General features: G+C 39.1%; 1 protein-coding gene across 1 annotated transcript in view; it reads left to right on the top strand.

Annotated features, from left to right (window-relative positions):
* The window catches only part of CDH17 (cadherin 17), a 776,088-nt gene that overhangs the window by 472,662 nt on the left and 289,658 nt on the right, over positions 1-13,768 (top strand). Inside the window, exon 10 of the mRNA XM_044067353.1 lies at positions 12,390-12,540. Coding sequence (XP_043923288.1) covers positions 12,390-12,540 — 151 coding nt within the window. The remainder of the gene's footprint in view (positions 1-12,389; positions 12,541-13,768) is intronic.

Raw genomic sequence — 13,768 nt, 5'->3', positions numbered from 1 at the left:
CCTGAGTGCAGTTAACAGTTGACAAAACACCTGCTCAATTCATAGCTAGCTACAGACCTCCAAACATGATTATGGACACCCACCACACCTATTGTGACCTGCTGGAATCTGTCAGGATTCAGTCATGTACCCTGCTCCTGGGTGACCTCAAATACCTACCCATAGTGTGCCTGACCTATGCCACTGGAACATGAACGCACATAGATTCCTTGGCTTTGTCAATGGCAATGCAGTGGATCAGCCGGTCAGCATTCCTAAAGCAGGTGGGAGTCTCATGTACCTGGTTCTAACCAACGTGAGTAGCCACTGTAGCACTTATATAGTGCCATCCTCCATGGTAATATCTGACCACATAGCCATCACTGTTCAGGTCACCATCTCTCCTGTTCCCCCACCTTTACAGTGTCAAACATAATGAACTGTACACAAATGACTACAAATCCCCTCTGAGTAGGTAGAAGTAGCTGTACAGCCAATGTCCCATTTGTTGCAACTAGTAGCAGTGTCCAGGCCCACACCACAATACTATGTGGGCACCCACATAGCTGCATGGACTCAGCAGTACCTGACAGGACAACATCATCCTCCTCAAGGTAGGGTAAATGCCTGTGGTGGATGGCAGCAATACACAAATACCATAATAGGTGGAATAATTGCTGGACGAGCCAAGAAGGAACAGGTGCCTCATTGGAAGAGATGTCACCTTGGTCTGTACAAGCAGATAATAGCACAGGTGATGTACTCTAAGGCTGCCTTTGAGTGCAAATCAGACACACCTACCAAGGCAAATCACTAGGCCTTCCACACATGTGCCTGCAATTCCAGAGGCAACACACATATCTACTCTGTAATGGTGGCCAATAACACCACAGGCACATATGCCACACATATAGGCAACCAGCTGCAGACAGGTGAAGTGAAAACACCACCCCCTGTCCCCCCAGTGGTACACAAGTGCATGTACAGCACCTGCCCCCTCCCCTCATCATCAGGAAGCAGGTTCATAGTACCCTCTCAAAGCCAATGCACAGAGGTCTCCATAATCATGATACCATCCCTGGCTGCATCCCACATCAACACAGGCATGGCCTGTCAGAGCCATTCTGTACTGTAGTCAACCACAGCCTGAGCACCGATGTCATTCCACCTGCACAGAGGACAGCCACTACCATCCCTATACTGAAAGATGGAGCATTCCACCAACCCAGCCAATATGATGCACATCAGCCTAAGTAGCTTGCTCTGCAAGGGCATGGGAGGCGATATCGAGAACATTATAAACAGGGACATCAGCAACATCAGAATGGCTGGGCCCACACACTATGGTATTGTCAAAGGGAGATCAGACCTGTGAAACCTGATTGACCTCTCTGCAGTGGTCAACAAACACAGGGATGAGAGGAAGATGGTGAACAATGCCTAGCTTCACCTAACACAATCCTCTCACACTAATCCCCAGGTGGACAGGATACATAAGCCTACACAGCTAGGCACCAAACTGTAGGTGACCAGATGGGTAGGTAACTGGCCCAATGATAGTAGCCACTCAAAGTAATAGAACCCACCTCTAATAGTACATTCATACCCAGTGGTGTACCCCAAAGATTGGTTTGGGGTCCTCTACTGTATGAGATATATGTATGTGAGGTGCAGGACAATAGCCCCATTTGGGCTTTGAAGGTGCAGTCATGACTGGCTGCAGGTGGGGGTGTCAGTCCCACCATATCCATATGGGGGCTCATGGGCATCTGATTCCCAAACACCCTCCCCATCTAAGGTGCTTACCCCCCACATGTGTCATACACCACCCCTGTCTGCTGTCCTGTGTGTCTTGTCTGTCTCCCTACCCAACCTATCTCCTCAGACATACTAACAATCCTTCCCCAACAAAACACTCACCTTAAAGGAAAAAAGGGCATCTGTTCCCCAAAATATTATTACCCCATACATAGCTATCCATTTTGCACAGCTGTCGACTGGACACATGTAACCTGGTCCAGTTGGCTTGACACATTTCTGTTGTCCTCACTCCTCTCTCTGTGATTTGAATGTCCAAATTCTCCTCCAAATTCTGTACAAATGTACAGCTGTTGCTGTCTAAGAAATGCACAGCTATGGACCTTCCCTACACCCGTCCTGCACATTCCTAGCTACCTGTCATATTGTTTTTCTCTTTGCATGCCCGTTTCTCACCGCTTTCCTATAACCCCTTTTTCTTTTCCTTTAAAGGAATTAGCACAGGTGTAAGCGGCACTAAGCCAGAGTAAGTGAGTTTGCATGATGCTAAGTGAAGCCAAAACGGATTAGGCATCTCTACGGGTAACCATATTTTGGCATCATTTAGCATCATGCAAACCCACTCAAACCTGCTTAAAGCTGCTTAAAACTGCTTTAACCACTCTGTCTCCATCAGCCCCTGTTCTGCCTTGCAGCAAAATAATCAGCTCTGCCAAGTCTCAAACCCAGGACCCTGTACACTACAGTTAGAGCAATGTAATGTATGGCAATTTGTGATGTAATGGGTGAGAGAGGCCACAAAATACTTTAACCTACACATACACACACATACACACATTTGCCAGAACTGAGATTAGAACCCCTGCCTAACTAGTTATTTGTATTATAGTGTTACACAATTATTGCACATGCCACAGATCTTATAGGGCTGAGGCTTGCCCAAAGATACTTCTAAGGTGACTGACATCAGCAGGACTGCTAAAGTAGGTCAATGGGAAGTGTACTGGGTGTGAACAGGCTCAAAATCTTTAACCTACAAACCCCTTCCCATTTGCCAGGACTGAGATTAGAACCACTACCTAACTAACTATCTGTACTACAGTGTTTTACACACACACACACACACACACACACACACACACACACACACACACACACACACACACACACTGTCTCTCTCTCTCTCTCACACACACACACACACACACACACACACACACACACACGCACCTTTACATTTGCCAGGACTGAGAGTAGAACCCTTTAACTATTTTAAATTTGTGTTACAATTATTTAACAAGTCACAGTCACAGGGGGGCTATAGGGCTGAGGTCTGCCCAAAGGTACTGCTTGAGGTGACTGACATCAGACTGGCTGCAAGAGGGGCAGGGAAGTGTACACACACACACACACATACACACACACACACACACACACACACACACACACACACACACACACACACACACACAGACACACACACCTACCTTTACATTTGCCAGGACTGGGATTAAAACCCCTACCTAACTAGTTATTTGTACTATTGTGTTATGCAATTATCACACTTGCCATAAAGCTTATAGGGCTGAGGGCTGCCCAAAGGTGCTTCTAAATTGACTGACATCAGCAGGACTGCCAAAGTTGGACAATGGGAAGTAAAGTGACTGACATTAGCAGGACTGCTAAAGTCAGACAATGGGAAGTGTACTGAGTGTGAATGAGCTCAAAACCTTAAACCTACAGACACACACACACTAACATTTGCCATGACTGAGATTAGAACCCATACCTAAATAGTTATTTGTACTATAGTGTTATGCAGTTATCACACACACCACAGAGCTTAAAACACTTATTCCTACACACACACACACACACACACACACACACACACACACACACACACACACACACACACACACACACACACACACACACACACACACACACACACAAACACACACACCCAGACACAACCACTGTTGCATATTCTGGGACTGTGATTAGAACCCCTCCTGATCTAGTTATTTGTATGATAGTGTTACACAGTTATCACATGTGCTACGGAGCTTACAGGACTGAAGCCAGTCCAAAGGTACTCCTAAGGTGACTGACCCTAGCAGATGTTGTAAAGTAAGGCAATGAGAAGTGCACTGGGTGGGTAAGGCATCATAATACTTAGACCTTCAGACACAAACACACACACACACACACACACACACACACACACACACACACACACACACACACACAAAGGTAGGTGATGTGATATTACAAATCCCACCTCAATACCATCAGATAATGAATCTCATTGAGTTATTCAGTGAGTGTGTGTGCATGTCTGATGGGTGTCATCATCCACGGCTCCAGTGCATAGCCAGCATCCCTCACCAGATGGCCATACAGGATGTTCCCACCGCCAAATGCCTGGAACAGCTGTGATGAATGCCAGATGTGGGAGTAGTGATAGCTTCCATGGCTGCCAGCACACACATTCATGATAATGCCATGGGCATTACACATGACCTGGCAGTTGATGGAGGGGAAGCCCTTGCAGTTTTTGTAGTCCCTACCCTGTTCAGCGGGTGGTGCTTTGATGTGGATGTAAGTGTAGTCTATCGCACCCAGTACCTCCGGGTATTCTGCTACATGGTGGAAGAGATTCATATTGCTGGTCCTGTCCTCACAGGTGTTTGGGAAGTAAATGTGCTCGCCGCCATGTGGTAGGATTGCATCCAGGAACTGGTGGAGTACACTGGATGTGGATGCCTGTGAGACCCCCATGATGTTCCCAGTAGGTCTTTGGAAAGTACCTGTAGCTAGTATTCTTAAGGTTACACATACCTTGGTATCCACTGGGATGGGTTCCTCTCTGTGGCTCTGGGTCTGAGTTGAAGCCAGCACAGCTCGATGATTTGCTGAAATATGTCTCTGTCCACCCTGTAGCACTCTACTATCTCCAGATCATGTAGCCCCTGGTAAGTTACCCTGGGTCTAAACACTCTTCTCTTTGGTCTGTGGTGGTTGTCAGCATTATCCTCCTCACCTCCCTCAGCCTCTAGCATATTGATGGATCAAAGCAATGGCAGCCCCTAACATTTTTTCGGTTAAAATTCCTCCGTATGTGTACACCAATGGTGCAGAGTTTGTGGGAAAAAAACAGACTGTAAGGTGTTTCCATAGTTTATACTGTTGTGCTGCAGATGCTGCCTGTATGATTGGCTGACTATGATGCATTCCACCTGCCAGCTATGTTATTTGTACTTGATTGCTTTTATTCTGCTATTTTCCTTTTTTTTCCCCTTCCCATTTCTGCCCCTTTTAAGCCCTGAGGCACGCAGTGCAAACTCGGTGCCCAAATGTAAACAGTCCTGCTATTTCCATTTTTTTTTTGTTTTGTTTTAGACCCCAGTGCACACCACGCAAACCCATTTAGATAATGTAAAAACTGAGAAATGGCCCTCCCTGGATACGAACATGCTCTTCATTTCATGGAATAAGTCAATACAGCCTCAGACTCACCCCCTTGCTTAGCTGTGCTTAGCTAAGCTTATCTGGGAGCCATGGAGCTCCAATATGCTTACACCAACCATGACACACCCCCTTTTCATGTCTCCTGCTTCTCCTGCTTACACTACTGCCTTATAGCACCTACATGGTTAGGTGCAGTTTGGCACTTAGAATCTTTTTGTGATTCAGTAAATTTCTCTCATTAGCATACCCCACTGCCTTAATCCCTAGTTACTGCACTACACCAGAGCCTTTCCCCTTAGCAACCACTGTTCTTTGGTATTGTTTTGATTCTACATGCCATAGACTATCATGGCAAAATGCATATTTCACTTAAAATTGCCTTTTCAACTTTTTTTTTATATTTTGGCATGATCCCGTTTGTGGGTCACTGCCCTATGCTTAAATGGCCAAGATCAGAAAAAATATATTTTTATAAAATTGAAACACTTTTCCATGCCAGTGGCCATATATTTGGCCATTGGCATGCCTAATAAATGCTTTTATTTGAGCTGTCATGCCTCCATTTTGATTTTTGCAGAAATGTATTTTCTGTATATTGTATATTGTATATGAATAACTGGGTGCACATTATTCCCTGAACCCACAATTCTCTCATGTGTAGATATCTGTATGTATTGTGGAACTCAAAAATGTGGGGAGGGGATATGCTTTGTGATTAGTATAATCCACCTGATCTCTAATTAACTTCTTTTGTTTTCTGTTGAAATTAATTTTAACTTGTTGCTCAACTTTATAAAAAATGTTGTCATATTTAGAAACTTTGTGCTAAAACAAAAAATCTTTGTTGATATCACCATTCAAAATGTTCAGTTCATCAAGTAATTTTGTAGTATTAGAAATGTTTAACTTAATAATAAAGTGCATAAGCTATAGTCTGTCAAAAGTTCTAGTAATTCAAAATATTCATTAGAATCCACAATAAGTCCATGGGGAAATTTGTATAAATGTAGCCTTTTAGAACATGTTTATTTTTAATACATTCAGTCAAATACAAATTATCTATCTGAAGATTATGCACCTTGTTAAGCTTATGTTCAAAAATGTTCAGCATATCCTGGAAGTTCCTATAAGTTGGTGTTGCATCCTGGACAGAAAAAATGAAGGTCTTTGTGGAGCCATCTTTGAAAGTTTGTGTTATTAAAAAAATCTAGATTTATGAATCTGTTGCTAACTTTGATTATTATTGTAATTGCTACAAATGTGGTTAGCCCCTGGCCCATTTTCCAGTGAGTTAAGTGTTTGCTTGTGTTGATCCATACCACTGGAAGTAGACAGAGCCATCCATGAGTTGCCTGTTGGATGATAGAGGGGTGAATAAATTTATCCAAAGTATTTTGAATGTATTTACACTTTTGAGTCTAAAGGGCAATTAACTGAGTGAGGCCCCCTGAAGTTGAAGAGGACAAACTATTATTAGAAAAGAAGCCAATATCATTATTCATATCCATTTTTAAAAAACCCTGATGAATCCCTGAAAGTGGTGTGGTCCGACAATGAGCAGTTTGACAGTGCAATACTGAAAAGATGAGACCAAAGAAAGTATTACCAGTGTGTGAATGTGCAGCCAAACATAATCTAGAGGCAAAACATAGCCTCACATAGTGCTGAATGCAGCAGGGCCATCAGAAATTAATTTCACCAATTGAGAAGTTGCATAAATCAGCCACCAAAAATGAGAACAAGCAAACAGCCATCCAGGGTGATGAATAGAAAGTATTTTTAATCAACCAAGATAAAACAACACATTGCAACTCTAAAATAAAGTGACAGTAAAATAAAATAATGCAGAAAAACAAGAATGTGGTGTAGATAATTTGTGATTAGTATAATCCACCTGATCTCTAATTAACTTCTTTTGTTTTCTGTTCAAATTAATTTTAACTTGTTGCTCAACTTTATAAAAATCAACTGAACAAGAATAAAGCAAAAACAAAAGAGGATGAATCAAACCACAGCAGGTAGCATTCCATTTAATGGTAAGTGCTTTCGCAGCACACCAAGCTGCTTCATCAAACACACAAGAAATGCAATGCCTTAATTTTAAGCTAAAAACAACCAATAAAATCATTTGTTTAATTACATAGAATAATAAATGCAACCCTTGTATAAAGACATGTACAAAAGCATATATAAACACATTGCACATAAATGTGAACTATTTTTTAAATCGTTCACATTTATGTACAAAAGCATATATAAACACATTGCACATAAATGTGAACGATTTAAAAAATAGTAAAAAAGTAATAAAAACCGTAGTCATCTGGGCAGTCCCCTAGCCTGTAAACCTGGCTTTATAGAAGCTTTATCATTACTGCCTCTGCCCAGGCTAGCTCTCATCCTTATAATCAATTCTAACTCTGCTGTCTCTGTTTTATTTCTGATGTCTCCCCCTCTTTCATTCTTGGGGATTATTTCCATCACCGTGGACTTAAATATGTGTGTATGATCATGTGTGGCTACATGTTTGGCTAAGGCATTGGATTCAACACCCCTGGCTATATCATACAGATGTTCTCTCATGCATTCTTTTAACATACAATTTGTTTTCCCTATGTAGAATGAATAGCATCTACTACAGTAAGCCAGATAGACCAGGTCAGTTGTATTGCAGTCTGCTTTTAACTTAAATTCCCCTACTTTACCAGTGTCTGGGTGAGTAAACTTGCTACTGGTGTCTAAGTGTCCACAGTAATTACATTTTTTACATGGGAAAGTACCCCTCCTGCCACTATCAGTTCTATGTATAAAAGCATCCCTCAGCCCACATAGTAGTTAGCATGGGCAGAGGCATTAATGACAAAGTTTCTGTAAAGCCAGTTTTACAGGCTAGGGGACTGCCCAGATGACTACTGTTTTTATTACTTTTTTACTATTTTTAAAATCGTTCACATTTATGTGCAATCTGTTTATGTTTCTAAATGTTACTGCCTAGATGACCATTTTTAAAATGATTATAGATATGCTTTTGTATATGGCTTTAAACAAGGATTGCATTTATTATTCTGTGTAATTGAACAAATGATTTTATTGGTTGTTTTTAGTTTAAAAGTAAGGCATTTCATTTCTTGTGTGTCTGATAAAGCAGCTGGATGTGCTGCGAAAGCGCTTACCATTAAACGGAATTCTTTTTTATCTGCTGCATGCTGTGGTTTGGTTCATCCTCTTTTGATTTTGCTTTAAAATAAAAATGGTTGAACACTTTTGTCCCTGAAAATAGGACTTCTTCAGAACCATTTGTTAGAATACTTAATCATTTACAAAGCCAAAGTCATGTGACCTAATTAAGAATCACATGACTAAAATCTAATGTAAATATGAAAATGAGATAAAACAAAACATTAAACTTATATATAATTATCATATATTTGAGCAGCTCTGAGTTTGAGCACCGCAGAAATAGAGATCTGTTAATTTCAACCTGGTTGTTCTGATGCATTTAATCTAAGTTGCCATGCAAGTTCCTCAAGTTCTATTTTAGTTTCCCCACAAACCTCCCAGAAAATCCTTAGGAATAACCTAACAAAGTAAAATTTGGAACCATTAGGACAGTGTATTGAATGTTTGAACAAAGAATTCTTGCCATTGCCCCTTGATACAGCATAGCTATATTTATAAATCCTCGTATGAAATTGTCTTTCTGTTTTGTCAACATGACATAAACTGCTTTTATGCATCATTATAGTTGGAGCTTTTCTACCTGAGCGAACTCTGAAAATAGGCTTTTGGCTCAGTCAGACTTTCCCAGTAATCAAAAGACCAACAAATAAAATCCAGAAGAATCAATTTCATGTCTGTAGAAAAAAGTAAAATTAATAGTAAATCTAAATGGCTCTCAGTAACTACTCAGAACCACATCCATCACATTACATAAATATGTAAATGCACATCCTCACTCAACTGCTGTAAAAACAAAGATTAAGAAACTCAAAAAAAACACACAAAGGTTGCTTCCTACATGGAAGACTTGCTGCTGTACCCAATGTGGTGGGGTATCACTCCAGCATCCCCTAATTTAGTGTTGCACAACTGTGGGGAATCAGCAAGCTTATGAACTGTTTCATAACAGTTTTCATTTGACAAAAAGTGATGACTTTTCCATACTTTACTACCAAAAACATATGTAATTGTTGCTATGTTTACATCAGCCTAGAGGAGTTTGCTGTAACTATTATCTTTCAAGCTACACAATTAATCTACATGTTACATTCTTCATCCCCATGGCCTAATCCAGTATAGTTTTGTTTACATTAGATCGTGTATGCTTAACTTCATAATTTTGTGGAGACTTTCCACCTTGGATGATGGTTTATCTGTCCATGCAACTTGCTTCAATCTGGCTAAACCACTGAACACTATACATCATGATAGCTCCATACATAAACTCAAGTGTATAATATTCTGGGTCTATAACTGATGACACAATTGCACACAACACCATCCACAGCCACCGATGGAATCCCTCAGGAGTCTGTCCTGGCACACTTATTTTTGTCATCTTTTTCTCATATTTTAAGACTGGATAAACTACCTAGCTCATCAAATAAGCAAATGACTGCAAACTTGTAGGAGCATTGTCCTTGTTACCACATCCTCCCTTCAAACTGCACTTAACATTACATATGATTTATACTATAGAAATTACATTGCCTTTATTGTCACAAAATGCAGCATTCAAATATTTGGCAGTCTCTGCCACTTTTAGACTCCATTGATGGGTGACAGATAACTGATGGAAAATAATAAAATACCTTGGAATCCTTGTAAATAATGAGCTTTCATGTGTTACCCATACAGCTGCTGACATCCGCAAAACAAATGATGTTGCCCATGTGATTTTTGTGAAATCAAGATTCCTAACAGAGATGTTATTACCAACAACCCCCCCCCCCCATACAACCTTTATCAGATCAGTTACAAAATGTGGTATCCTGTTTTATAACCTACACACATGCCGTCTGGTGGAATTACAGAAGGTACAATATTTTCTTATGATTCCTTACAAGGACAGTGAAAGGAATTCCATGCTTGTCCTAGAGTGCAAGACAAAAGAAAATCTCTCACTCTCTTCTCTGTATGTTATCACCTTATTAGAGGTGATTTCTGCCTTATATACAGAGTATTAAAAGACTACTTACTCTTTGAGACGCTTTCCGCAGAATGCTGTCTGGTTACCTGACTACAAAAGGATGGCCAGCCTCAATAAAAAATAAAATTAGCCATACTATGAACCATGACAACTTCATATCTCAGAGGCTACAAAACCAATGGAATAAACTCCTTCTCTTGATTAAACGGGTCTATATTAGAACATTGAGTGTTCAAAATTACAAACACTCTAATGAGCGAAAATGCTGGACCTCGAACTCTCAACCCCCCCACACCCCCACTTAATATAGATTCCAACTCTGAGATCGGAAAGAGAGGAAAGGGCAAATATTCCAATCTTCACCGTACTGTGATCCCAAAAAAGCACTTTGAGGTCCAGCATTTTCGTTCATTAGAGCAGTCACAATTTTGAACATTCAGTGTTCTAATATAAACCCGATTAAACTGCCTATCACTCAAGGAACTGCATAACTAGATGACCACTCTTAACATGGAATTCAAGGCAAATGGCCACAAAGCAATGAACTAGTTTGCCACTTCTGAACCTCTTCTCCCATACAGGAGATTCATATTCACTTCTTTAGAAGACCAATTCAGGCCTGTGAAGTCATTTAAGAAATACATTTGTAAACCTATCAGCAGCACCCCCCACCACCGCAAAAATGCTTTAAAAGTGTAATAGTCAGTTTTGTGATTCATTATATATTTTTGAAGTATCATGGTTTATATTACTAAGTGCTACACTTTTAACAGAAATCTACATAAACATGACCTATCTTGTAATTATGACACTAATCCAACATCAGTGACCTCAGAGAGAAAAAAAATAAGATATCAGAAGTACTTTTTTTCTTCAAAAACACCAGGACTGATGGCATATAGCCATAAAATATTTGTCACATAGCACAAATATTATGTTTTGTTCAATAATCAGTATATAAAGAGGTCTCATACAGCAATCTATATTATTAAAAAACCTTGGGATAAGTTATAATGTAATAGGTACATTTTCATTGAGTGTAAAATGAACTTGAAAGACTTGAATATAGATTTTGATTGTATGTAAGGACTGCATGACTTACATATTCTTCCAGTTTCCTGTGCTTTTTTGATAAGCTGTGTATCTTGGTTAATCAGTAGTTTATTTTACCTACCCTGCATAATAATTTCTTTATGTCTGTCCTTATGACTGCCCCATGTATATAACAACTATATCATTTTTGACATGCATGTCAGAGTTTCTGTTGGCTCTACTTTAGCAGTTTTAACTACAATATTTTACAACTGATAAAATATGAATTTTACTTTAGACAACCATTCTGCATAAAAGCATTCTTCTAACTGAATTCTCTGGCAAGCTTCTTTGTTCTATATGATTAGATTTTGCATTCTGAGGTTTATAAATAAGACTACTGCACATCAATATATTTCAAAACAATATAAACAAGGTACTGAAAGTGTATTACTATGTTTTTCACTTATATCTTCAATACCTAATGCTCTCCTCTATTGCTCATATTTATAGAGAAATTTAGGATGATTTTTAAATCAAGTACTAAACTATAATTTGCTTAAGAGAAAATTTTCAGTGGGACTGTTTTATGCAGAAGGCCTGAATCATATATGCTACTTGCAAAATTCTATGCAGTCTCAATAATTCTTATGTGGTGCACAATGCCTTCATAGTAATTATGAACAAGTCACTTAACTAGACAGTGCTCCTGGGTTACACTTGGGGGGGGGGACTTGTGCCTTGCAGGTTTACCTCATTTATAAAAATAAATAAATAAATATATTTGCGTGTTTCTATGAAATGTTTGCCACTAATGTCATTATAGTTCTGTGGTCGTGCTTAGTGTAAGCAATTGTTTATCTGATAATCATGTAACTCATGTTAAGATGATAACTTTGCCAGATATTAATATTTTATTGTAAAACCTTCAGGAGTGTTTATATGAGGCAGAATTATCACCAAGAACAATGACTAACTAACTTTCTCCTCTTTCTAGTATACTCTGACGGTATTTGTAAAGGATATAAATGGTACAGAACTGGATACACCGCTGGAAATCAGAGTTGATGTGGAAGACATTAATGATAATCCTCCTGTCTGTGCGGATTCTTTCACAGCTTTTCAAGTTCAAGAAAGAGCAAGCATGGGTAAAACATAATACAGTACAACTGTTTTCAATGAAACAATTATCAGAGCATAGATATTTCAGTTAGGTCTATATTTCATCATCATGGAAAATCAGACATTGTACAGCTCCAGATGCAAAGTGATAGGACAATCAGTTCATAAAACTTTCCTAGGCTGTTAACAGCTTATCCTATTTCCCAGAATGCACTGTTACTTCTTTATTTCTTTTCTACAATGAAAACAATTTATTTATTTATTTATTTATTCATTCATTTTTGTCTGCTTGTTTTAATGGGTGATCAAAAATTACCAGTTTCTGTCACTGGGCGGTTGTGTGGAAACAAGTAATGCAGGGATACAAAAGTACAGTGTTCTCACCAAAGACTACATGATTTTGACAAGACAGAAAACACTCTCACAGTGTAATTTCATATACATATATACAGAGTATATATATATATATATATATATATATATATATACATGTATGTGTGTGTGTGTGTGTGTGTGTGTGTGTGTGTGTGTGTGGCTGTTATTGAGGTGATCACATGGCTTGTTTTCTGTACTAGATCATAAATGGTGGGGATCGGGGAGTTTGTCTTTCCCTACCGTAGAGCACTCTCAGAATTGGTATATATAATTAGCAGGGGGAGTGAGGGGCTGCATTCAGGGTAGCTTGACTCACTGCAAAAAACACTATTTTTGTGTTCTTTATTTTATTTGATGAAGTGAAGATCAAGGAGTGTTTTTTACCCTCTGCAGTTTGTATATATGAGTGTACAGTGTAGTGACATACACTTATAGATATGTACACATAGAAAAAAGGGTTGGATTGGGGGAGGGAGAGTGGTAAAGAGTGGTAAGGTAGAACTTGCTTACACAGTGAGTGTTCTTAGGCTACTTTAACAACTATTTCCTATTTCAGGTCATTTATTTTCTGCGGCTTTATCTTTGACTTTTTCTTGTGGGTCATTTCCATTCCTCCCTTCTACTTATTTACCTTAATGTTTAAAAATGATTAGTTTACTAACATTGCCATGCACATGTCCTGTTTCTTTAGTGCTCATGGTTTTGTTTCTACCGTCTCTTTATAGGTTTCATATTTTTCATGTTTTTAAACATGGATATGTACATATGCATGTATGTCTGTGTGTATATGTGTGTACGTATATATATATATATATATATATATATATATATATATATATATATCCATATATATCTATATATCTATGATTCTCTCTCTCT

Source organism: Protopterus annectens, chromosome 3.part1 (assembly GCF_019279795.1).
Source record: "Protopterus annectens isolate FY-2018-M chromosome 3.part1, PAN1.0, whole genome shotgun sequence".
Taxonomy (NCBI): Eukaryota; Metazoa; Chordata; order Ceratodontiformes; family Protopteridae; genus Protopterus; species Protopterus annectens.
Note: the sequence above shows the minus strand (reverse complement) of the source record. Positions and strands in the feature narration are given on the sequence as shown.